The sequence below is a fragment of the Rhinoraja longicauda genome, chromosome 8 (assembly GCF_053455715.1).
Source record: "Rhinoraja longicauda isolate Sanriku21f chromosome 8, sRhiLon1.1, whole genome shotgun sequence".
NCBI classification, from domain to species: Eukaryota; Metazoa; Chordata; class Chondrichthyes; order Rajiformes; family Arhynchobatidae; genus Rhinoraja; species Rhinoraja longicauda.
Window position 1 is genome coordinate 62,143,696 of NC_135960.1, and position 23,569 is coordinate 62,167,264.

Consider the following 23,569-nt stretch of genomic DNA (forward strand, 5'->3'; position numbering starts at 1 on the left):
ATGTTATATACAGTACCTTATACATGCTGTAGAGAACAATAACTACCACCCTTTCAACTACTGTGACTAAACATGTTTATCCAGGTGCCATATTTTTTAGAAGTTCTGAACACCAGTACGCTAGCCTGTTGTCGATGCCTAATCCATTGCTAATAGCAGATTGTGCACTTGCTTGTGTTTGTCAAAGCTGCTATGGCAAATTTTGTTCCTTGATTTCTTCCTGATTTCAATGCAATTTTGTAAAAATAAGGTTCCTAAACGTTATCCAAAATGACTTCTGAATTCAAAAGCCATATATGTTCCTGACAATTGTAGATTCTGCAAGGAAATTGCACTCATTGCCAAAGTTGTGACCGCAGGTTTTCAACAAGCTATAAAAAATACCTGTCTTTCCATAGGTTCGAAGGGAATATCGGAAGTTCTTCCGTGTAAATGCGGGCAGGAAGATCTATGAATTTACCATTCAAAGAATCGTAAGTTGATGGAAATTTGTACCTCCAATTGCTGTGTAATTTAACAACTTATTGGCTTATTAAGTTTAAAGGCTAATTCATGGCTCCTTGGCACAATTATTATTAATAATTATGTGCCACAATTAGATGCAACGATCTTTCATGGACAGCAAACGACTGGAGAGTCAAATCCAATTGTACTTTTATTAACTGTAGGTTCGGTTTAATGAAACATATATAGTATTAAGCTAAAGTTAGCTTTACAATTAGAAGAATAACAAAGTTTGGTTTGGGGGCATTTGTAAACAGAAACCTACTAAAGTGTGTACTTGACTAAAATGCAATTTTTAGTTCCAGAGAAAAATTGGTTTTCTTTGATTCTACTATTTTACATCAGTCAACCAAGATCGGTAACACTTTTACCTCTGGTTCAGAGCTGTTTCATTGAATTCCAAAGTCGTTATTAAACATTGAAACTGGTACACAAAAAGCTGGAGTAACTCAGCGGGGCAGACAGCATTTCTGGAGGAAAGGAATAGGTGACGTTTCGGGTTGAGACTCTTCTTCGGACTGAGAGTCAGGGGAAAGGGAAAAGAGAGATATACATGGTGGTATAGAAAGATACGCAGTTCCTTCCAACACATTGAAACTAGTACTTTGCACTGACTCCAGAAGATGTTAAGCTACCTGATCTCAGAAAGATATTGAGGATCACTAGATACTCTCAAAACTAAAATAAATGTAAAAATAACTTTATTCGTCAAACAAATTGTACCAAAAATGTGACAAAACAGTTCTCAATTAAGAAGAAAATATCTGGAAAAACTAGAATTGGGAGCAGATTTACAGGTTTAGTTTAATTTAGCTTAGAGATACAGAGTGGAACCGGGCCCTTCAGCCATTGATTACCCATACACACTATCACTCCTACATAGTAGGGGCAGTTTACAGAGGCCAATTAACCTACAAACCTGCACGCCTTTGGAGTGAGGGAGGAAACCGAAGCACCCAGAGAAAACACACGTGGTCACAGGGAGAACGTACAAACTTCACACAGATAGCAGGATCAATCCCGGGTCTCTGGCGCTGTAAGGCAGCAAATCCACCGTTGCACTGATCTCTCATAAGGCTTTCCCATATAAACACCTAAAATATTATGATTATTATTTTGTCCATACTTTTCTAAGTGTACCTGATAGATTTAAAAAGGTCCTAAAAGCCCCTCTGCCTGATGGTCTGTGTTCGTATGGAAGGATCCAATTTCAGCATCGGCTATTTAAAGAGCCGTGTCGTGGAGGTCAGGGAAAGGTTACTCCAGATAGTGAATTTTGGAATTGGAACTGGAATTAGTCCCAAGCCAAATGACTTTCAAGTGCTGAGGTTTCCAAGTGTTTAAACATTAGGGTTGGTGGGGCTGGGAAAAAAAAGGGCAAAGCATCTGTTGTGCTCTGACATTTATCATGTAGAGGAACTACAGGCAAAATTGAGGAGTCACAGGATCAGCTAAACCATGGCCTCACATCAGGCATGAAGCCTGAACCCAGAATGTTTTATCTCTGCAAACCATCAAATGTCACTTTCGTTCCCAGCTCAGCCTGGTCTGGGGGCAAAGTACTGTAGAGCTGGCAACGAGACTTGTTTTCCATTGACTTGTGTTCATTTTTAGAGAACAGCATGTGAAAGGGCCATGTCCTCAGAGAACATGGTTACTAATCTTGACTTGCCTTGCCAATAGACACTGACGAGAATGTACTGCTTTTATATTAATACAGATGCAAAAGTATTTTTTGGATCTGAGGAATAAGCTGCCGCCACTGTCCCCAACGGACAGGTACTGGCCAGTGAGGCCGTACCTTTTCCTGGATAGTACACACACAGAGCTGAGGAGGATCTTCCACCTGTGGAGGGTAAAAAGCAAATTTACATTTTGTTGATTATTAGTAGTAAAATACAGATGTTTTGGTGCGTATTTCCTCCCTCTCCTGCCATCCACTTGACCGTTCCTTTTCCTCCAATTCTACTTCACCTGTTCGAATCTCACCCCCATTGTCTCCTTCCTCCATCCATCCATCCATTCACTCGAACCTTCCCCATTTGCTTGAATGCCTCATTCGTACACGGCCCCATCCCCTCATTCATTCTACTGATGCCCTCCTCCCTGATTTCTTGACTTCCCATTCCAATCATTATGGACTTATTTCCAAACCCACCCTTACTTCCAATTTCCAATCCCTATCTGATGAGTTCTGATGGTTTTGGCATCCCTGAACTTGGACATTAGAAACAAAAATAATGAAGGTTCTTCTTCCGAAAGGCTAGACAATGATTTTCTTCCATAAAATTCACACGTATGATTGTTTATTGCGGGCATGGTGAGAAATGTCTGTATATTGTTCTCTTCCAACTTCCTCGTTGTTTGCAAATAACCTCAAAACTAAATGCGCCATTCTGAACCTGTGAGGAATTAGTTAATGATTTGGAAAGATTCAAGATAATGCTTTTATTGTATAACATCATGTAGCATGCAGTATTTTGCAGGAAAGCAAAAATCACAGTGCATTTCATATTGATGGTCTTAACTGCATGGACCAAGTATACTGTAAGTCCTGTGAACAGTGTTTTAAAGGTGATCAATTTGCCTTTTTAATTTGTGATAAAATGGTCTAGATTTATGAGCTGAGGGTGAAATAACACAAGCTCACATGATTCTTTGGACTACAACACACAGGAGTGCATTGTTTACTCTTGGCACAAAGTATAACGTAGGCAAAAGTAAAAAGAGACATTTAAAATGTGATTTGTAACCGATTATTATTGTTTTCAGTGCAAGAAATACAGGGGTCAGTTCACAGACCAAAAGAGAGCTACTTATGAAGAGAAGCTTGAGGCAAGTGAGCTGTTCAAGGACAAGAAAGCTTTATACACCAACAGGTAATAGCCGATGTCAGCAAGCATCTGTACTAGGTTGTGAAGTATCCTTCATAAGCATAATGGACAGCTTGATTCTAATCATGGAAAGTCTTTTTGTTGACTGGACAAAGCTTTTCATTGTACCTCGGTACACAGGTGTGAGTGTCCCCCCCCATCCCCTCCTCACCACCCTGCCTCCCACAGTGCGGCACTACCTCCCTCCCTCTCTCTCTCCCCCGTGAGAGAGTGTGTGAGTGGGGAGTTTGTACTTTAATAAAAACGGTCGGCACGTTGGCGCAGCGGGTAGAGCTGCTGCCTCACAGCGTCAGAGACCCGGGTTCGATCCTGACCGCAGGCGCTGTCTGTGTGGAGTTTGTACGTTCTCCCCATGACCTGCGTGGGTTTTCTCCAGGTGCTCCGGTTTCCTCCCACACTCCAGAGACGTGCAGGTTTGTCGGTTAATTGGCTTCGGTAAAAAATTGTAAATTGTTCGTAGTGCGTGTAGGATAGTGTTAGTGTGCGGGGATCGCTGGTCTGCGCGGGCTCGGTGGGCCGAAGGGCCTTTTACCGCGCTGAATCGCTAAACTAAACTAGTGTGTGAATGGGTGATCGCTGATCGGCGCGGACTTGGTGGGCTGAAGGGCCTGTTTCCACACTGTATCTCTAAATATGCAATAATATACTAAACTAAACTAATACTTTAAAACCGAACGAATAATCATTCCTATCCTGATATAATGAACAATTGTGCATTGCAATGCATTCCCTAAAAAAATCTGATTTTGGCAGCGTGATCACTGAAATCTTTTAAATTAGCAAAAGAGAGATACTTTTTTATTCCAAGAAAGAAAGATAGTATGTAAATTGCTGAAATGATTATGCAAAAAGACTCATGTGAACATTATATCTATTCACTAGCATGTATATTTTGTGAAATTAATTGAAAAAGAGTTACAATGATCATGCAGAAAGAAGTAACTGGAGCTGTCTGTATCTCGGAAGAGAAGGAATTGGTGACGTTTCGGGTCGAGACCCTTCTTCAGACTGATGTCAGGGGGGCGGGACAAAGGAAGGATATAGGTGGAGACAGGAAGATAGAGGGAGATCTGGGAAGGAGGAGGGGAAGGGAGGGACAGAGGAACTATCTTTATTTACATCGGCGAAACCAAGCGCAGGCTCGGCGATCGCTTCGCTGAACACCTGCGCTCGGTCCGCATTAACCACACTGATCTCCCGGTGGCCGAGCACTTCAACTCCCCCTCCCACTCCCAGTCTGACCTTTTTGTCATGGGCCTCCTCCAGTGCCATAGTGAGGCCCACCAGAAATTGGAGGAACAGCACCTCATATTTCGCCTGGGCAGTTTGCAGCCCAGTGGTATGAACATCGACTTCTCCAACTTTAGATAGTTCCTCTGTCCCTCTCTTCCCCTCCCCCTTTCCACATCTCCCTCTATCTTCCTGTCTCCACCTATATCCTTCCTTTGTCCCGCCCCCCGACATCAGTCTGAAGAAGGGTCTCGACCCAAAACGTCACCCATTCCTTCTCTCCCGAGATGCTGCCTGACCTGCTGAGTTACTCCAGCATTTTGTGAATAAATCGATTTGTACCAGCATCTGCAGTTATTTTCTTATAAATCTTTACTCCTTACCTGATGTTCTGGTTAATTGAAAAGAATATGATGATATAAGGGTGGGAGTTTTAATTTTGAAATGTTCTACCTGCAGTGTTCAACAGCCCTTTCAAGGAGATTATCTGGAAATCAGTATGAACCCCAAATATCAGAAGCTGAACGGTGTGGTGGAAGAAAAGATACTTCTTGCAGATGTTGTAAACAAAATTAACAGAGCTAATGGCAAGGTAGGAAGAGGATTTCCAAATCTGTGTTCCTTCCCATTCCTTGAGAAGTCAAGGCCAGTATTTATCGCTGTGGATCTGATGAACTGCCTTCTAAAGCCACTACAGACTATATGTAGCTGTTCAATATAACTGAAGAGGAACTGTTAAAAGTCTACTGTGTCTCAAACCAGACAAGGATGGTGAATTTCCAATGACATGATAAGAAAGTTTATTTGCAACAATGCATAAGTTTGCTGATTACAATTACTGATGCTAATTTTTTTTTATTTTCTTGTTTTCTTAAGTAACTGAAATAAATTACCCAGCTAGCATGATGGGATTTCATGTCTCCAGATACTAGGTTTCTGGATTACTAGTTCAGTATGTCAGCCACTCTATATAGTACTGTATTCCATTTTGTGTTCCTGTAATAGTTTCAATACCTATGTTATGTCTCTGAATAACATGGATAGCTGACGTTTCAGCTCGAGATCCTTCTTCAGACTGATTGAAGGGGGGTGGGGGAGGGGGAGAAGAAATCTGGAAGAAGGGTGAGGCAGGATGACATAGTTGAGGGGGTTTTGTTTGAGAGGATAAGATTCTTAGCTGGCTGATGTGGTACAGTGATGTCTGATTCCTGACTTTGGTCCGCAGTGATTACAGAAGATCTGGTCCTTGTTGTTAAGTGAACATATGTTAAAGGTACATAGAGTGGAGAAATCATCCCATATTCTGATGTTATAAATAATCGCCAGGATGATATACTGGGGGTTGTAACCTCCCATGGAATTATCACCACCTGCCAGAAAAGCCAGTAGAAGAGGAGGGAAAATAATAGACTGAATTGATTTATTGTACTTACAATCATTTAAAACTTCAGATGAAATATCACTTGGCAAACTCAGTCACAGATTGGAAGTGTGCGGTTCACAGTCACACTTACAATGATTGTAACCGCAGTGTTTGATGCACATCCAAATCAAACACGGATTATTATTCCACGTTCAATTCTAATCTTATGAATGACTTCTAAGAATGCGCTGGTAAAAGGAGTTCTTTTATTTGATGGTGTAGCAACAACATTATTTTTATTTGATGGTGGATTATTATCAGTAACATGCAAATCAGGACACCTGGAAACCATCCAGCTCATTGTTAAATTTCTGAGTTTTATAGAGGTACAAGTTCTTGTCTCAGCACAATGGGCAGTGTCAATACTGCACTGAAATATTTGCGAAAATCATGTTAAGCTTAAAAGTTATTTTGCCCTTATTCTTGTGATCCCATTGTCAATGACATTTTTCCTTGCTTGATGAAGGGAGCACCACGGATCTTTTTATTGACCAAGAGCAACTTCATCATTGCTGATCCGAAGTCGGGCCAGATCAAATCCACCATTCCCGTCATGGACATCACAAGTGTGTCCGTGAGCAAGCAGACAGATGGACTCTTCGCTGTACACCTCAAAGAAGTAAGGGCTTCATGATTAGACGTCCATTATCCAAATGTATAATACAGAGATGAACTGCCACAATGTCTATGACCTAACCAAGTATCTTGTTCTTTGCAGCAAAAAGTTTTCAAAAATTATTTAAAAAAATTTAGGAGTGAGAATAAAGGCTTACAATCTTTGTTTCCTTCTCAGTTGATTTATGCCCTCACCTATAGTTATTTGAAGAATTACTGCAATACTTTCATTTCCGTTTACATAAATACGAGGAATTTGTTTGGACCAGGACTTAATATCGTAAGAGTTTAAAAATTTGGAAACACATGGTTAAATTACAGAAACATGAATAAAATTTAAAAGCAGGAGGAGGCCAACTGACTCTTTGAGATTTCTGTGGCATTCAATTCAATGTTGGCTGACACTCGATCATAACACCATATCCCTACTGTTTCCCCTATTCCTCTTCATGCCTTTTGTGTCTAGAAATCCAGCTTTTAGTTCTAAAATATGTTCAGTGACTTGGCTTCCACAGCCTTAAGCGATAGAGAATTTCACAGCAAAACACCACATTGTGGATGAACATAGTGGGTCAGACAGCATCTGGGGTGGGAATGGACCCTCCATCAGACTCATAGGTTCCCTAACCTATGAGTGAAGACATTTCTCAGTCCTAGACATATTTACATCCATTCTGAAACTGTGACATCTACCTGAATCTGAATCTGAATTACCTTTATTGTCATTCAAAATGAATTGAACGAAAATCATTTGCCACAACAGTACAGAGTAAAAGACACAAGACACACAATTTTAACACAAACATCCATCACAGTGACTCCTCCAAACACCCCATCACTGCGATGGAAGACAAAAAAAAATCTTCTCTCTTCCACCCATGCTTCTCCCACGGACAGATAGTTCGACTTCTGCCGAGGCGACCGACTCGCGCAGCCCCCGCAAGGAGATGGAAGGTCCTGCGGCCAAGCCGTACCGGGCGGTGGAAAGTCCCGCGGCCGAGCCGTGCCGGGCGCTGGAAGGTCCCTCTAGACTCCCCAACCAAGGGAAACATCGTCCCTGCACTCAGCCTGTCAAACTCTTTCAGAGCTCTGTAGGAAACATAGAAACATAGAAAATAGGATAAGAAAATAACTGCAGATGCTGGTACAAATCGATTTATTCACAAAATGCTGGAGTAACTCAGCAGGTCAGGCAGCATCTCGGGAGAGAAGGAATGGGTGACGTTTCGGGTCGAGACCCTTCTAAGATGGAAGGTCTCGACCCGAAACGTCACCCATTCCTTCTCTCCCGAGATGCTGCCTGACCTGCTGAGTTACTCCAGCATTTTGTGAATAACATAGAAAATAGGTGCAGGAGCAGGCCATTTGGCCCTTCGAACCAGCACTGCCATTCATTGTGATCATGGCTGATCATCCACAATCAGTAACCTGTGCCTGCCTTCTCCCCATATCCCTAGATTCCAATGGAAAATAGAGCTCTATCAGTCTCTCTTTTAAATTTAACCAGTGAACTTAGGAATTGCAGGTGCTTGCTTATACCGAAGATAGACACAAAGTGCTGGAGTAACTCTGGGGGTCAGGAGCATCTCTGCAGAAAAGGAATGGGTGATGTTTCAGGTCAGAACACTTCTTCAGACTCCATCCGACCTGAAACGTTATGTATTCCTTTTCTCCAGAGATGCTGCCTGACCCGCTAAGTTACTCCAGCACTTTGTGTCTATCTTTCGGAACGTTGTCCATTTTGGTGGAACCCCCAAAACAAATTCCAAAGAACCCCCACTTTATTCTGATGCATTAGTGAATGATGCCACATATGATGAGGCCCAATAACACTGCAAGTACTACCCCTTGGATGATGTCAACTGCTTTCCAATGACAGAGGGCTGTGGAGGCAAAGTCAGTATATATTTTTACGGCAGAGATATAAAAATTCCTGATTAGAATGGGTGTCAAGAGTTTTGGGGAGAAGGCAGGAAAATTGGATTAGGAGGCAGAGATCAGCCATGATTGAATGGTGGAGTGGACTCGATGGGCCGAATGGCCTGTAACTTGTGCATTTGTGACATGGAAGACTCTAGGATTCCTGGTGCTCTTTGTTAACCAGACCTTTCATCTAAGTGAAAGAATGGAAAACATATATTCATTGTACTTTATGAATACAAAGTGCTTTATGGTCAATGAAACGCTTCTAATAGATAATCATTTTTGTGATGTTATGGCAGACAATTTGCATGCAGCAAATTACCACAAACTGATTGAACAATCTGTTTTAAGAAATATGATTGAAGTATAGATATTGCCAGGAAATTTCACAAATTACACATCCATGCACCCCTTTGAATATTCTCGAGGAATCCTTTGCATCGCCTGAGAAGGCAGGCACTTCTTGATTTATCTTTTGTCCAAACATCATCACCTCTAACAACATAGAAACATAGAAAATAGGTGTAGGAGTAGGCCATTCGGCCCTTCGAGCCAGCACTGCCATTCAACATGATCATGGCTGATCATCCAGAATTACCCACATGAAGATGATCCCAGTCTGGCTACAGATTAGTACGTGTAGAATAGGAGGGAAAATTTATTTTAGCACAAATGTCGGCACAACGTAGACCAAAGAGAAATATTCCCATTTCCCTTACATTCTCAGCAGAAAACGTACAAGTTCCACATTGTTAGGTGAAACAGTAACAGGATGTAATTGTGGTTTCAAGTGGCCATTAGTAAGAATGCCTTCGTTCCCATCTGTTCTAGAAATGTCATAAAGGCATCTTAGAGACTTGGCGCTTGAGAATGGTTACACTTCAGAACAATGAAATAATTCTAGAGCCAACTATCCTAAAGTTCCCGGAATAATAATAATTTGCTGACCTAATGTGAACATTATTGTATGATTAACATTTTACAGTAAAAGATCTTGTGGGTCGAAGTTATTACTAAATGCAGCTTTTGTCTGATTCTTTAAGCTAGTTTTAAATTTCCCTGAATCACATTCATTAATGACATTCAAAGCGCTGCATAATATAAAAAGGCCTTTAAAATAAGGTAGGAACAGAGAAAAATACAGGTCAACGCCACCTAGTCTGGTCAGTTCAACTTTGCCAATGTTAAACAAGGGCTCGTGGAAGAAGGGTCGAAGCACTCACTATTACATCTAAGTAAATGTGTACAACATGAGCTTAAATACATGCATGAGCCGTTAACCCACAACATATGTAACATGTACATGTGCTGTCTCCAAACACAATGCCAATACATGCACACGCCCAGAGGTCACAGAACACAAAGCGACTTGTTTAAAAATCCAGCAAATAAAATATAACCTTGCTGAACAACAATGAGAGGATGTTATTTAGCATTGTTGATTTGTGCAGATTATAAACATGGTAGATTTATTAAATCTGGTTTGGGACACTGATGGCTTTGCTCCATGTAATATGCATGTGTCTTCAGTTTACTAGTATCCCATTACAGCCCATGACTTCAGCATTTTTTTCCCCAAATTTGTCAATTACATCTTCTCTATACTAAAACTCTCGTTTGTTTGTTTGTTTGTTTGTTTGTTCCTGAAACTACAGCCAAAACGGTACACAATAGCGTGACAATTTTAGGCCCACCTTACTCACCGTCGTCCTTTTGGTGCAAATGGAAGAAGTTTAGTTGAAATCGGTGTTATATTTTTAAAGTTATTCACATTTTAAAGTTTAAATCTATCTCCTAGGGAGGGAGGGGGAGGGGGGGGGGAGGGAGGGGGAGGATAAGGGGGGTTGAAGGGGATGGAGTGGCGGGGAGGGGGAGGGGTAGGGGGCTGGAGGGGGGAAGAGGGAGGAGGGAGGGGGAGGAAGGAGGGAGAGGGGAGGGAGAGGGGCGAGGAGAGGGTGCTGCGCCAATGCAGGAGAGGTTTGGGCCCAACGGGTCCACTTGGTCTAGTAAGAGTTAAATTCTAATCTACTTTTGTGTTCAATGGTGTATTTGGGAAAAATATGATCAAATTATGCATGTGCTCAGATTTCCCTGGGTGGATCATGCCACAAAGTGCATAGATATTTCCATGTCTGTCCCTGTTTAATTGTTTAGCCACTGAGTTAGTCCAGCTTTTTGAGTCTTTCCTATTTAATTGTTGTTGGTTTCCATTATGATTTGGGAGCTTTTCTGCTGGAATGGAGGAACATTGCTGCTGACACAAATGATGTTTTTTAAAATTTCCTATGTCAAACTAAACGGATTGAACATACTATATCAGGAGAGGTATTACACATAATACCCTCTGCAATTACCATAGCAACAAAGTGCAGTCTGCCCAGACTCTACTGTGGAATTAAGAGCACAAGAGTAGTGGAGCAGGTTTTAGCCACCTGGCCCATCAGGTGTGGCCTGCCAGTCAAATATGATCTTTGATGATCTGTGATGGGTTCAACTCCTCGACTGTGCCAGTTCACCACAATCCTCGATTCCTCAATCTTACAAATCTTTATCTGACGCAATCTTCAATATATCTCCACCTTAAAACGGCAAGTACCAGACCATTGACCAGACCAGAGATCTTCCTTCCCTGTGGCTATCAAACTGTACAACTCCTCCCCTTTCTGTCATGGGGTAGACTGACTCCCCTCCCCCTCCAAATCTTTGCATATCCCCAATCCTTTCCACTCGTCACTTTAATTTCATGTTTTGTGTACCTTGTGATTTTATGACTGTTAATCAATCTCCCTCCTGGGATAATTAAAGTTCTATCATATCATGTTGGTGTGTCCGAATGTGATGTGTGATTGGGACACATCTAGTCTTGTTCGTTGGGACACATAAGCTCATTATCCCTTCATCTCTAAATAAATGAGACTCATGTCAAAGTGCGATAAGGGAACAGGTGGGACTTTTTGTTTGATGGTGTCTGCTCTGGAAGTAGGTGTTTTATTTAGAAAGAGAGAAGAAGAAACCTCTGCCATTAAAATAGTCCAAAACACCTTGGGGGGTCTCAAGCATTCGCTTGGCCCAGACCCTCCCTTGTCATGTTCACAGCGTGAGGTTAAAATTGGTACTTCTGCAGTGCTGGTTTCAGTTTATAAAAGAGAAACTTTGAGATACGATTATGTGTGAGCTCCTTCTAGTGACTGGAGAATATATTGCATTCCTGTTTTTTTATCATGGGACTAACTTTGCAGTAATATGTCACATAAAATGTGATTATTTTTAAGATTAAAATGTGTAACTTTTATAATGAAAGCCAAATCTGCTAAAAAATGGAACACCTTTCCATTTTTCTGGCATGTAATATTCCCAGGTTACGAGACTTTCATTCAACAAAATACTTTGATTCCATTCTGAGAAGCAGCGTCACACTATTTGCTAAAACAAAGACAGATTGCCCAGTGAATCTAGCACCTGGTTCTTGCTGGGAGAAATCTCGAAGCCTGTAAAGAGAGAAAGATTTTTGGTTTGACTGGAAATCTCGAGTGAAAAGTACTATGGTGCTGGTCAGTATTTGAAATGAGGACCTGGTGCCTGAGAATGAACTTTTCATGCAATGTCATCAGGAATACTAATCTCAAGTTTCTTTTAATCACAGGGTTCTACTGCAGCGTCTAAGGGTGATTTTCTATTCACCAGTGACCGTTTGATTGAGATAATCACCAAGCTTTATCGCATCATATTCTTCAAGACCAGCCAGAAGATAGCTGTTGAAATAAACAATGAGTAAGTACTATGGACCTTTTATTTTGAGGAAAGAAAGGGAAAGCTGCATGATGTTATAAATTGGTCATAAGTGCTGGAAATGAACACAAAGTTGCTCAAGACCTGAGAGAAGATGGAACATCACCGGCACGTCATTGGGCGGCACGGTGGCGCAGCGGTAGAGTTGCTGCCTGACAGCGCATGCAGCGCCGGAGACTCGGGTTCGATCCTGACTACAGTTGCTGTACTGTACGGAGTTTGTACGTTCTCCCCGTGACCTGCGTGGGTTTTCTCCGAGATCTTCGGTTTCCTCCCACACTCCAAAGACGTACAGGTTTGTAGGTTAATTGGCTGGGCAAATGTAAAAATTGTCCCTAGTGGGTGTAGGATAGTGTTAATGTGCGGGGAACGCTGGGCGGCGCGGACCCGGTGGGCCAAGAGCCTGTTTCTGCGCTGTATCTCTAAATCTCTAAATCTAAAAAATCTTAATCACCTCTTGTTAGAATGGATGTGGGGTTTTTTCTATTCATAGACTCATAGGGTCATGCACAGTGGAAACAGGCCCTTCGGCCCAACTCCTCCATGCCAATAAAGATGCCCGTCTAAACTAGTAATATTTACACATGTTTGACCTACATCCTTTTAAATCTTTGTTATCCATGTACCTGTCCAAATGTCTTTTAAATGTTTTTATAGTACCTGCCTATAATTCTTCCTCTAACACCATCCTCTCCATAAAAAGGTTGTACCTTAGATTCCTATTAAATATTTCCCCTCTCATCTTAAACCTATTCCCTCTGTTTCTTGATTCCCCAAACCTGGGAAAAAGGTTGTGTGTACTCATCTTATTCTCATGATTTTGGAAACCTCTATAAGATCACCCTTGTGTAGGAAAATATCTGCAGATGCTGGTACAAATCGAAGGTATCACAAAATGCTGGAGTAACTCAGCAGGTCAGGCAGCATCTAGGAGAGAGGGAATGGGTGACATTTCGGGTCGAGATCCTTCTTCAGATCTAAAGAAGGGTCTTGCCCCGAAACGTCACCCATTCCCTCTCTCCTAGATGCTGCCTGACCTGCTGAGTTACTCCAGCATTTTGTGATACCTAAGATCACCCTTGAGTCTCTTACACCCGAAAGAATAAAGCCGACCCAATCTCTCTTTTTAACTCAGTCCCTCAAGTCATGGCAGCATCCATGTAAACCCTTTCATCCCTCATTTCGCCTTAAAGGCATCTTCCTTGTGACAGGGTGACCAAAACTGAACACAATGCTCCAGCTATTGTCTCACCAACGTTTTATACATGACATCGCAACTTCTATACTCAGTGCCCTAACTGATGAAGGTGTACCGAAAGCCTTTTACACCACCCTGCCTACTGTGATACGAAAGCCTTTTACACCACCCTGCCTACTGTGATACGAAAGCTTTTTACACCACCCTGCCTACTGTGATACGAAAGCCTTTTACACCACCCTGCCTACTGTGATACGAAAGCCTTTTACACCACCCTGCCTACTGTGATACGAAAGCCTTTTACACCACCCTGCCTACTGTGATACCACTTTCACGAAAATATGTACTTGTACCCCTCAGTCCTTCTGTTCACTTTGAAGGCCCTATTTGAATTAAACTCCATTTGGCGATCCATGGTCCATTTACCCAGCTGATCAAGATCTCACTGGTTTCACCACCTTTTCTCGGGTCATTTGCAAACTTACAAACCATGCCTTTCACATTCTCATCCAAATCGTTTAAATAGATGACAAACAACACTGGACCCAGCACCGATCCCTGATGTCTCCAGTCTAAATTACCACCCACTTTCATCTTCTGTTTCGCGCCATCAAGTCAAGGAAAGGTGTGTTAGTCTTGTAGAGGTGGATCGCAAAACCTGTTTCCTCCACTCTTTTATCCTCTTCCCCAATAGTTCTATAGCAATAAACAATTCACTGGCATAGCGGGCAGCACAATAGCACAGCAGTAGAATTGCTGCCTCACAGTGCCAGAGACGCAGGTTTGATTCTGATTACGGGTGCTGTCTGTACAGAGTTTGTACGTTCCCCCCTGTGACCGTGGGGGTTTTCTCCGGGTGCTCCGGTTTCCTCCCACACTCCAAAAGATGTGCAAGTTTGTAGGTTAAGCGGCTTCTGCAAATTGCCCTGTGCATAGGATAGAGCTAGTGCATGGGTGAACATTTGGTCGGCGCGGTCCCAGAGGGCTAAAGGGTCTGTTTCCATGCCGTATCTCTAAACTAAACTAGGCACAGCAGACGTTGGGAACTAGGAGATGCACCATTCCATCTTTATTACTGCTCTTGTCTAGATTCCCGTTCTGTGAATAGGACTCCAGGTTGATCGTGCATCTCCAGTCCACTAGCTGCCATACCTTCCATTGCAGGGGTGCTGGTGGAGGCATAAAGGATAGTGGCATTTAAGCCAGGCACATGGAAATGCAGGGAATAGAGGGATATGGATCATGTGCAGGCAGATGAGATCAATTTAGCTTAGCACCATGTTTGGCACAAACATTGTGGGCTGAAGGGCCCTTTCCTGTGTAGGAAGGAACTGTGGATGCTGGTTCACACCAAAGATAGACACAAATTGCTGGAGTAACTCAGTGGGACAGGCGGCATCTCTGGATGGAAGGAATGGGTGACATTTCGGGTTGAGACCCTTCTTTAGATCTGAAGAAGGATCTCGACCCGAAATGTCACCCATTCCTTCTCTCCAGAGCTGTCCCGCCTGGCCCGCTGAGTTAGTCCAGCAATTTGGGCCCTTTCCTGTGTTGTGCTGTTCTATGTTCTATGTTCCCTTCTATATTCATATCTTTTCATGCAAACTATTATAGTCCTTTTTCTGATGGTCTAAACTACCCATTTTTTACGAGGCTGTAAACTTCATCGGGTGCTATACATTTTACTTCATGACCCCCTACATGCGCAGCTACTTAGAGTTCAGTATCACTTCAGTCACATACCTTTCAGGTTTTACAGATCTCAGAACATGCTCTGCTTGGTAAGCTCCAGTTTAAACTTTTCAAGAGGTCAAAGCGCATGAATTAAGTCACCTGCCCTGCTCGCGAAGAAAGGTTATTACACACACCTTCACAGTTAATGTGGGGAAATGAATCTGCTATGATGCTGACATGGTCAGTGGAATCTGAGACATTAGAGTTTTTGCATGAGAATTCCCAGCATAAATTGGGGATTGTAATTGTTTAATTTTCATCTTACTATCGTGAAGGAGTAATTTCCAGAATGGCGGGACTGTCGTATGTTGAAAGAATGGAGCGACTAGAAGGATGAGAGGGGATCTTATCGAAACATATAAGATTATTAAGGGGTTGGACATGTTAGAGGCAGGAAACATGTTCCCAATGTTGGGGGAGTCCAGAACCAGGGGCCACAGTTTAAGAATAAGGGGTAGGCCATTTAGAACGGAGATGAGGAAAAACTTTTTCAGTCAGAGAGTTGTAAATCTGTGGAATTCTCTGCCTCAGAAGGCAGTGGAGGCCAATTCTCTGAATGCATTCAAGAGAGAGCTAGACAGAGCTCTTAAGGATAGCGGAGTCAGGGGGTATGGGGAGAAGGCAGGAACGGGGTACTGATTGTGAATGATCAGCCATGATCACATTGAATGGCCTACTCCTGCACCTATTGTCTATTGTCTATTACAGCTAGGATAATGGCACTGCAATTTTATGTTGAAGTGAATAATGAATGGGAGGGGCAGACTCTGTGCACTGTTGGCACAACACACAATCCAGTTTACAAAACACGGGTGGGCCTGAGATAGACACAAAGAGCTGGTGTAACTCAATGGGTCAGGCAGCATCTCCGGAGAAAATGAATAGGTGACGCTCTGGGTTGGAACGCTTTAGTTTAGTTTAGAGATACAGCGCGGAAACAACCCCTACGGCCCACCTACTCCACGCGGACCAGTGATCCCTGCACATTCACACTGCCCGATACACACTCGGGACAATTTTACATTCATAGGAAGCCAATGAACCTCCAAACCTGGACATCTTTGGAGTGTGGGAGCAAACAGAAGATCTCGGAGAAACCCCACGCATGTCACGCGGAGAATGTACAAACTCCGAACGGGCAAGCACCCGTAGTCAGGATCGAACTCTGGTCTCTGGCGCTGTAAGGCAGCAACTCTACCACTACGCCACAGTGCCGCCCAGACTTCTTATGAAGAAGGGACCCGACCCGAAGCATCACCTGTCCATTTTCCCCAGAGATGCTGCCTGATGCGCTGCCTATCTTTGGTGTCAACCAGCACCTGCTGTTCATTTTTATTGCATGTTTGGGCCTTGCTCCTTTGGACTGAAGCCACATTCCCTTGTTAAAATAACAAATTAGTAATGAATGTATCATAGCAAGAGATCATTTCTGATTTTGTTACTGGACAGTATTAAGTGCGATGCTTAATTTTGTCTTCCTTTAGGTTTCTGGTTCAGTTCAATAAGGATAAAGTCTGTGTGAAGTTTATTCAGGGGACACAGAAGAATGGCAACCTCCCTGCATGCAAGAGGAAAAATAATCGTCTCCTAGAAGTCACAGTTCCTTAACGGCATATCTTGACTTTTTATCTGGGACAATTTATTGCTGCACATATGATTATATATTTTTTTCAGTTAAGTTTTCCGTCTCTAGAGGATGATAATGATTAAGTAATGAAACAATGAAGTCAATTTATTTTCTACTTCTAAGATTGTTCTCAAAACTCTTTTTTTTAGAAAAGGGTTCCTTTCACAAATCTCAGGGTGGTCGTTCCTCCATCGCTTTGCAAATAAATGACCTGGTTGATGTGTTGTTGTGCTGGACAGGGCAAGAATGTCATGGATTATGGATTGAGATCTGGGAAGAGGGATTATTGTTCTGTGGAGGGGGGGGGGAGGGTGGCATGTAGACATAGTTGAATGGCCCCTTATTGTGCCATGGATGTCCATGGTCCATGGTTTTATTGCATGTCTGGTTTATGTCAGCTTGGGCCTGAAGTAGAACACGACATTTGGATATCTAAGACGTCTGCTGAACTCTCACTGCCAATGGTTACATGAACCGAAAAGCCACTTGGTTGAGGTGTCAGAGAGGTGACGTTCCAAACTTGTACGATGACCTAAGCCAGCGCCTTCAGGAGAAAGGGGGAGCTATGAATGGGGGGGGGGGGGGGGGGAGGTTGGGGATTATTGGGAGCAATCTCTAGATGGGAAACAAAAAAAAAGACTTTTAAATGTAAAAGAGATTTGGAGATTTTAACCAGATTCATGAACTTGGACCTAAGCTAGATGCCTAGGTATGTGGAACATTATAGTTTCAGCTTTCTGCAAGGCAGAAGCTAGCATAAAGTGAAGGAAGCAATCTGATTTTAAAATAAAATTAGTGGAGTAAGAAGCCACTGGTGATTATATTTGTAACATTGCATATTAGAGACCGTCTCTTGGTTAAGGGTCAAGCTCTCATTGATCAGACTGTGTACAGGAAAACTGCTTGTTTTGATAAGAAATCATTGTATGTATTGTGCGACAAAAAACACCGGTTTTAAAGTGTTGTGTAAAGGCTATTTATGTTAAATTTCTGGGAGAATTGCTCAGTACAGGCAGCTGTGTAGAAAGCTGTAAAACATCAGGCAGGCCAATAAAATTCTTGCTCGGTCGCGATGATTTATAGCATTCACATTGCACAGGCTTAAAAACAAACACTAACAGGAAATGAAATGAAATGCGATTACAAGTGCAACGTAGCAAGTGAGGGAAAGAGATGTAAATAGATCGAGGTTGATATGGCGATCGTGGTCCAGTTTAATTGTGATATAATGATGGTGTGCTCCAAAGTTATAATCGTATTTTTGTATTTAATACCTCTTTCAAGCTCATCCTGCCTGTAGAGTTTGTGTATCAGACTATGGTCAAAATCAATGTTAAAGCAACTGATTTATTAATCTTTTATAAATCTGTCAAATTTATGTGGCTGTGGTGTCTTCTACTGCAACTTACTGAAGGTGTGGGATTCAACTCTTGGGCCTTCAAATGAAAGGTAAGCATCGCGAATTAGGAATTACAGAAATCGTGTTGGGAATAATTCCACAGGCATCAGAAACTACGATAAATGATCAAGGATAGGCATTGAGCTGCAGATGCACAACACATTTGATTATTAATACATCAGCCTTCCAAAATAAAATTGTGAAAAATTGACTTTTCTGCCTCTCCTTCCTGAAAGAGGGACTGCGATCTCGGTGGCAATGCAAGCAGCACATGTATCATCGTATTTCAATATAAAAAGGCCAATTTATCTTACGTGTGTTTATCGACGGTCTGCATCACTGAAAGAAGAACCAGAGTGTTTCTGATGCTGGATTCATCTCCATATCTCTGTGCCAAATGAGATAAAAACAACAATGGTTTGACATTCACCCCATCAACTGAGTGAAGCAAACTCAGGTTTGTGTCGATCAGGTGTGAGACCGCACCTGGAGTACTGTGTGCAGTTTTGGTCTCCAAATTTGAGGAAGGATATTCTTGCTATTGAGGGCGTGCAGCGTAGGTTCACTAGGTTAATTCCCGGAATGGCGGGACTGTCATATGTTGAAAGACTGGAGCGACTGGGCTTGTATACACTGGGATTTAGAAGGATGAGAGGGGATCTTATTGAAACATATAAGATTATTAAGGGATTAGACACATTAGGGGCAGGAAACATGTTCCCAATGTTGGGGGGAGTCCAGAACCAGGGGCCACAGTTTAAGAATAAGGGGTAGGCCATTTAGAACTGAGATGAGGAAAAACTTTTTCAGTCAGAGAGTTGTGAATCTGTGGAATTCTCTGCCTCAGAAGGCAGTGGAGGCCAATTCTCTGGATGCTTTCAAGAGAGAGCTAGATAGAGCTCTTAAAGATAGCGGAGTCAGGGGGTATGGAGAGAAGGTAGGAACGGGGTACTGATTGTGAATGATCGACCATGATCACATTGAATGGCGGTGCTGGCTCGAAGGGCCGGATGGCCTACTCCTGCACCTATTGTCTATTGTCTATTGATCCAACTTTCTTTGACTGCAAGTTCAATAGAAAAATTATTAGGTAGTAGAATGCAAGCGAGAAGTTTAATGCTTTGGCCCTGCACATGACATGGCCATTGTAAAAATGCAGATCTCTTAGGGATTTGGAATCCACATATTTTATAAGACACTGCAATTTAGCATGATGTACAGTCTTGTCCAGAGTAGGGGAATTGAGGACCAGAGGATATAGGTTCAAGATGAAGGGGAAAATATCTCATAGGAATCTGAGGGGTAACTTTTTCACTCAAAGGGTGGTGGGTGTATGGAACAAGCTGCCAGATGAGGTAGTTGTGGCTGGGACTATCCCAACGTTTAAGAAAAAGTTAGACAGATACATGGATAGGACAGGTTTGGAGGGATATGGACCAAGCGCAGGCAGGTGGGGCTAGTGTAGCTGGGACATGTTGGCCAGTGTGGGCAAGTTGGGCCTGTTTCCACACTGCATCACTCTAAGAGGGTTTACTACTCTTTATTTGTAAGCATGCACTTGCAGTTTCACATGAAAATACACTTGAGACAATTTATTTTGAGTCATTACCATCCATGGGTGAGATTGTCCAGCAAGGATTGTTCATTCCTACAAAATCCCCCCAAAAATCTGACTTTTTATTTTCCCTTCCATTACCTGTTCTAAAGTTAAACTGCACAAAAATGCTTATATGCATCAACCAATGTGAAAGACGAGAGGTAATCCTTTGGGGGTTATTGTAAAAGTCTTGTGACATCCCTTACATGGAGTGATATGCAACAATTTTGGAAAAACTGAATTCCAAGGGAGTAAAAGGATATAATACCTCTGAAGAAGAGTCATGACCCAAAACATCACCTATCCATGTTTTCCAGAGATGCTCTCTGATCTGATGTTACTCCAGCATTTTGTGTCTTTTTTTTTGTAAACCAGCATCTGCAGTTCCTTGTTTCCATATTTTATATGAGATTTGGCAAAATCCATACATTGAATTTCATGTTGTATTCTATCCATATGATGAAGCTGAAAATGGGAAGTATGGGAATCTGTGTCCAGATATTGGATTTCATTAGCATTGGAAGGCAACTCCATGAAAAGGCAGAGGAAACCCATCTCTTGCAACAGAAGAATGATGTGGTATATCCACTGTTATTTATACACTGATCAGCCGAAACATTATGACCGGATGAGCCAAAACATTATGACCACCTGCCTAATATGCTGTTGGTCCTCCGTGTGCAGCCCCATACGTAGCAGGGTGTGTTGCACTGTGTATTGTGACACATTCCTCCCGTGACCACCATTAAAATTTTCTGTGACTTCTGCCACAGTAGACCTTCTGTCGGTTCGGACCACACGGGATAGCCTTCGTTGCCCTCGCGCATCGATGAGTCTTGGGCGCCCAACACCCTGTCGCCGGTTTGTGGTTTGTCCCTTCTTGGACCTTTGTCAGTTGGTACTCACCACTGCTGACCGGGAGCACCCCACAAGCCTTGCCGTTTCAGAGATGCTCTGACCCAGTCGTCTGGCCATAACAATTTAGCCCTTGTCAAAGTCGCTCAGGTCTTTACTCCTACCCATTTCTCCTGCATCCAACACGTCAACTTCAAGAACTAACTGTTCACTGGCTGCCTAATATATCCCACCCCTTGACAGGTGCCATTGTAACAAGATAATCAATGTTATTCACTTCGCCTGTCAGTGGTCATAATGTTTTGGCTGATCGGTGTATATATATTTTCCAATGGCTCCTTCAATAACATGTTGGATGGATAATTGGAGACATATAGGAGATCTCAGATATTTCCAAAAGCTGCTTTTGAACATGTCGACCTTGAAATTAGTCAAAAGAACACAGATTCTCATGCAATGTGGCTATCACAGATTCTGCTCTGGTGACTGAAACTGCACTACCTGATGAACTGGTAAAGGTCATAGAACAGTGGAACACTGGAATAGGCCCTTTTAGCCCATGATGAATATGTCAATTATGATGCCTATTGGACTACTTCACAAGTTATAGTAGAATTAGGCCATTCGGCCCATCGAGTCTACTCCGCCATTCAATCATGGCTGACCTCTGCTTCCTGGTCCCATTTTCCTGCCTTCTCCCCAGAACCCTTGACACCCGTTCTAATCAAGAATTTGTCTATCTCTGCCCTAAAAATATCTGCTGACTTGCCCTCCACATCCCTTTGTGGCAATGAGTTCCACAGATTAACTACCCTCTGACTAAAGAAGTTCCTCCTCACCTCCTTTCTAAAAGAACGCCCTCTGATTCTGAGGCTATGACCTCTGGTCCTAGACTCTCCCACCAGTGGAAACATCCTTTACACATCCTTTCAATGCCTTTCTTATTCTGTAAGTATTAATGAGGTCCTCCCCTGTTGTGGTGACTGTATAATAACAGAAGCCTTACACCTGGATAACGATCCAAAGACTATATTAACAACATAGCAAGCACGACCTCACGCCTGCACATTCCACTTACACTAACCCGAATCTCGCAAGCAGTGGTCACTCAAAAGCTAATGGGGCGTAACTACAAAAGCATGATGCATAACATGAGTGACACCATTACACTAATCTACACCCCCCTCAACCTTCTAAACTCCAGCGAGTAGAGGCCAAGTGCTGTCAAACTCTCATCATACACTAACCCACTCATCCCAACTAATTGCAACTGCCTGGACCTGATGTATATCCCTCCATTCTCTGCCTGTTCATGTGCCTCATATCCATATCATATCCACTTCCACCACCTCCCCTGGCACTGCATTCCAAGCACCTACCCCTCTCTACGTAAAAAAAAACTTGTCTCGTACATCTCCTTTAAACTTGCCCCCTTCTCACTTCAAGCAATTCCCTCTAGTATTTGGCATTTCCACTGTGGGATAAAGACTATCTACTTCATCTGCCCTAGTTCTAATTTATAAATTGCTGACAGATCTCCCTTCTGAAACTAGAGAAAACAATGCAAGTTTGTCAAACCTCTCCGTGCCTCTATTACTCAGAAATGAAGGCAACATCCCAGTGTCCTTCTGTACTCTCTCCAAAGTTTCTGCATCCTTCCTTCAGTGTAATGACCAGAACTATTCATAATACTCCATATGTGGCTGAACCAAAGTTGTGTACAACTGCAATATGACTTCCCAACTGTTATATTGAATGCCCTGACTGATGAAAGCAAATGTACCATAACACCCTATATACTTGTATTGCCACTTTTACGTAGCTGGACTTGCAATCCAATACTTCTTTGTAAATTGAAGGTCCTAAGGGGCCTGCCACTAACTGTATACTTTTTGCCTTACATCCCAATGCATTTGAAGGCATATGAAACAGGTACCTGAAGCTTTGTATCTTTGTAGTTTAGCACGCCAAATGTGAGACAGGAAGACATGCAGATATCTGTCTCAAATGTGAAGTGGATTTGTGGCAAAGAAAAACATTTGCAGAGTGCGATAGTGGTAGGAGGTGGAGGGATGTGGCAGAAGTGTGGAACCGTCCAAGTCTCCGTCCTCCCAAATGGCTAATTTCTTGGCGAAAAATCAAAGTGTTGTTGGAACTCAATGGGTCAGGCACCATCGTGGAGGGAACGGCCAGATATATGGGGTCAGGGCCCTATATGCGTTCCTCTTTAGTCCCTCTCACAAGAACCAGTGTTAATTGGTGCTGATGTACACGTCATAAGATCATAAGTGATAGGAGTAGAATTAGGCCATTCGGCCCATCAAGTCTACTCCCACATTCAATCATTGCTGACCTATCTCTCCTTCCTAACCCCATTCTCCTGCCTTCTCCCCATAACCTCTTGACACCCAAGATAATAATGTTTAGAAAAAACCCCATGGATTTTTACTTGTGGACCATGAAGCAGTATAGTGAAAGGTTGGAGTTTGTGGATCCTATTGTTATCTTGAAATTGGATTTTCATATAGTTGGGGAGTTAGTGCTGGAAAATTTTCCCATGGAAACAACTATATTATGGTAAAAGCCAGTTTGTTAATGGTCAGAAAACTGAGCTGGCCACGATCCAGTCTGGTCCTTGCATGTGTTTCAGTTTGCACTGCATGTCTGACACTCAAAATCCTTTGTATTCACTTATCAAGCAAACCAGTTGTGCAAACATTATCTTGTACAAGGCAGCCCATGGCTGACTACCTTCTTGGAGTAAAGAAAGAATGAAGAATA

General features: G+C 42.6%; 1 protein-coding gene across 3 annotated transcripts in view; it reads left to right on the forward strand.

The window, feature by feature from the left end:
• The window catches only part of myo1b (myosin IB), a 263,983-nt gene extending 246,489 nt beyond the window's left edge, over positions 1-17,494 (forward strand). For all 3 annotated transcript variants that reach the window (XM_078404126.1, XM_078404124.1, XM_078404125.1), the window contains 7 exons: positions 399-473; positions 2,225-2,359; positions 3,277-3,383; positions 5,088-5,220; positions 6,518-6,670; positions 12,233-12,360; positions 16,795-17,494. In XM_078404126.1, the coding sequence (XP_078260252.1) occupies positions 399-473; positions 2,225-2,359; positions 3,277-3,383; positions 5,088-5,220; positions 6,518-6,670; positions 12,233-12,360; positions 16,795-16,918 (855 nt within the window). In that variant the 3' untranslated portion in view covers positions 16,919-17,494. The remainder of the gene's footprint in view (positions 1-398; positions 474-2,224; positions 2,360-3,276; positions 3,384-5,087; positions 5,221-6,517; positions 6,671-12,232; positions 12,361-16,794) is intronic.
• Positions 17,495-23,569: the final 6,075 nt, after the last annotated feature.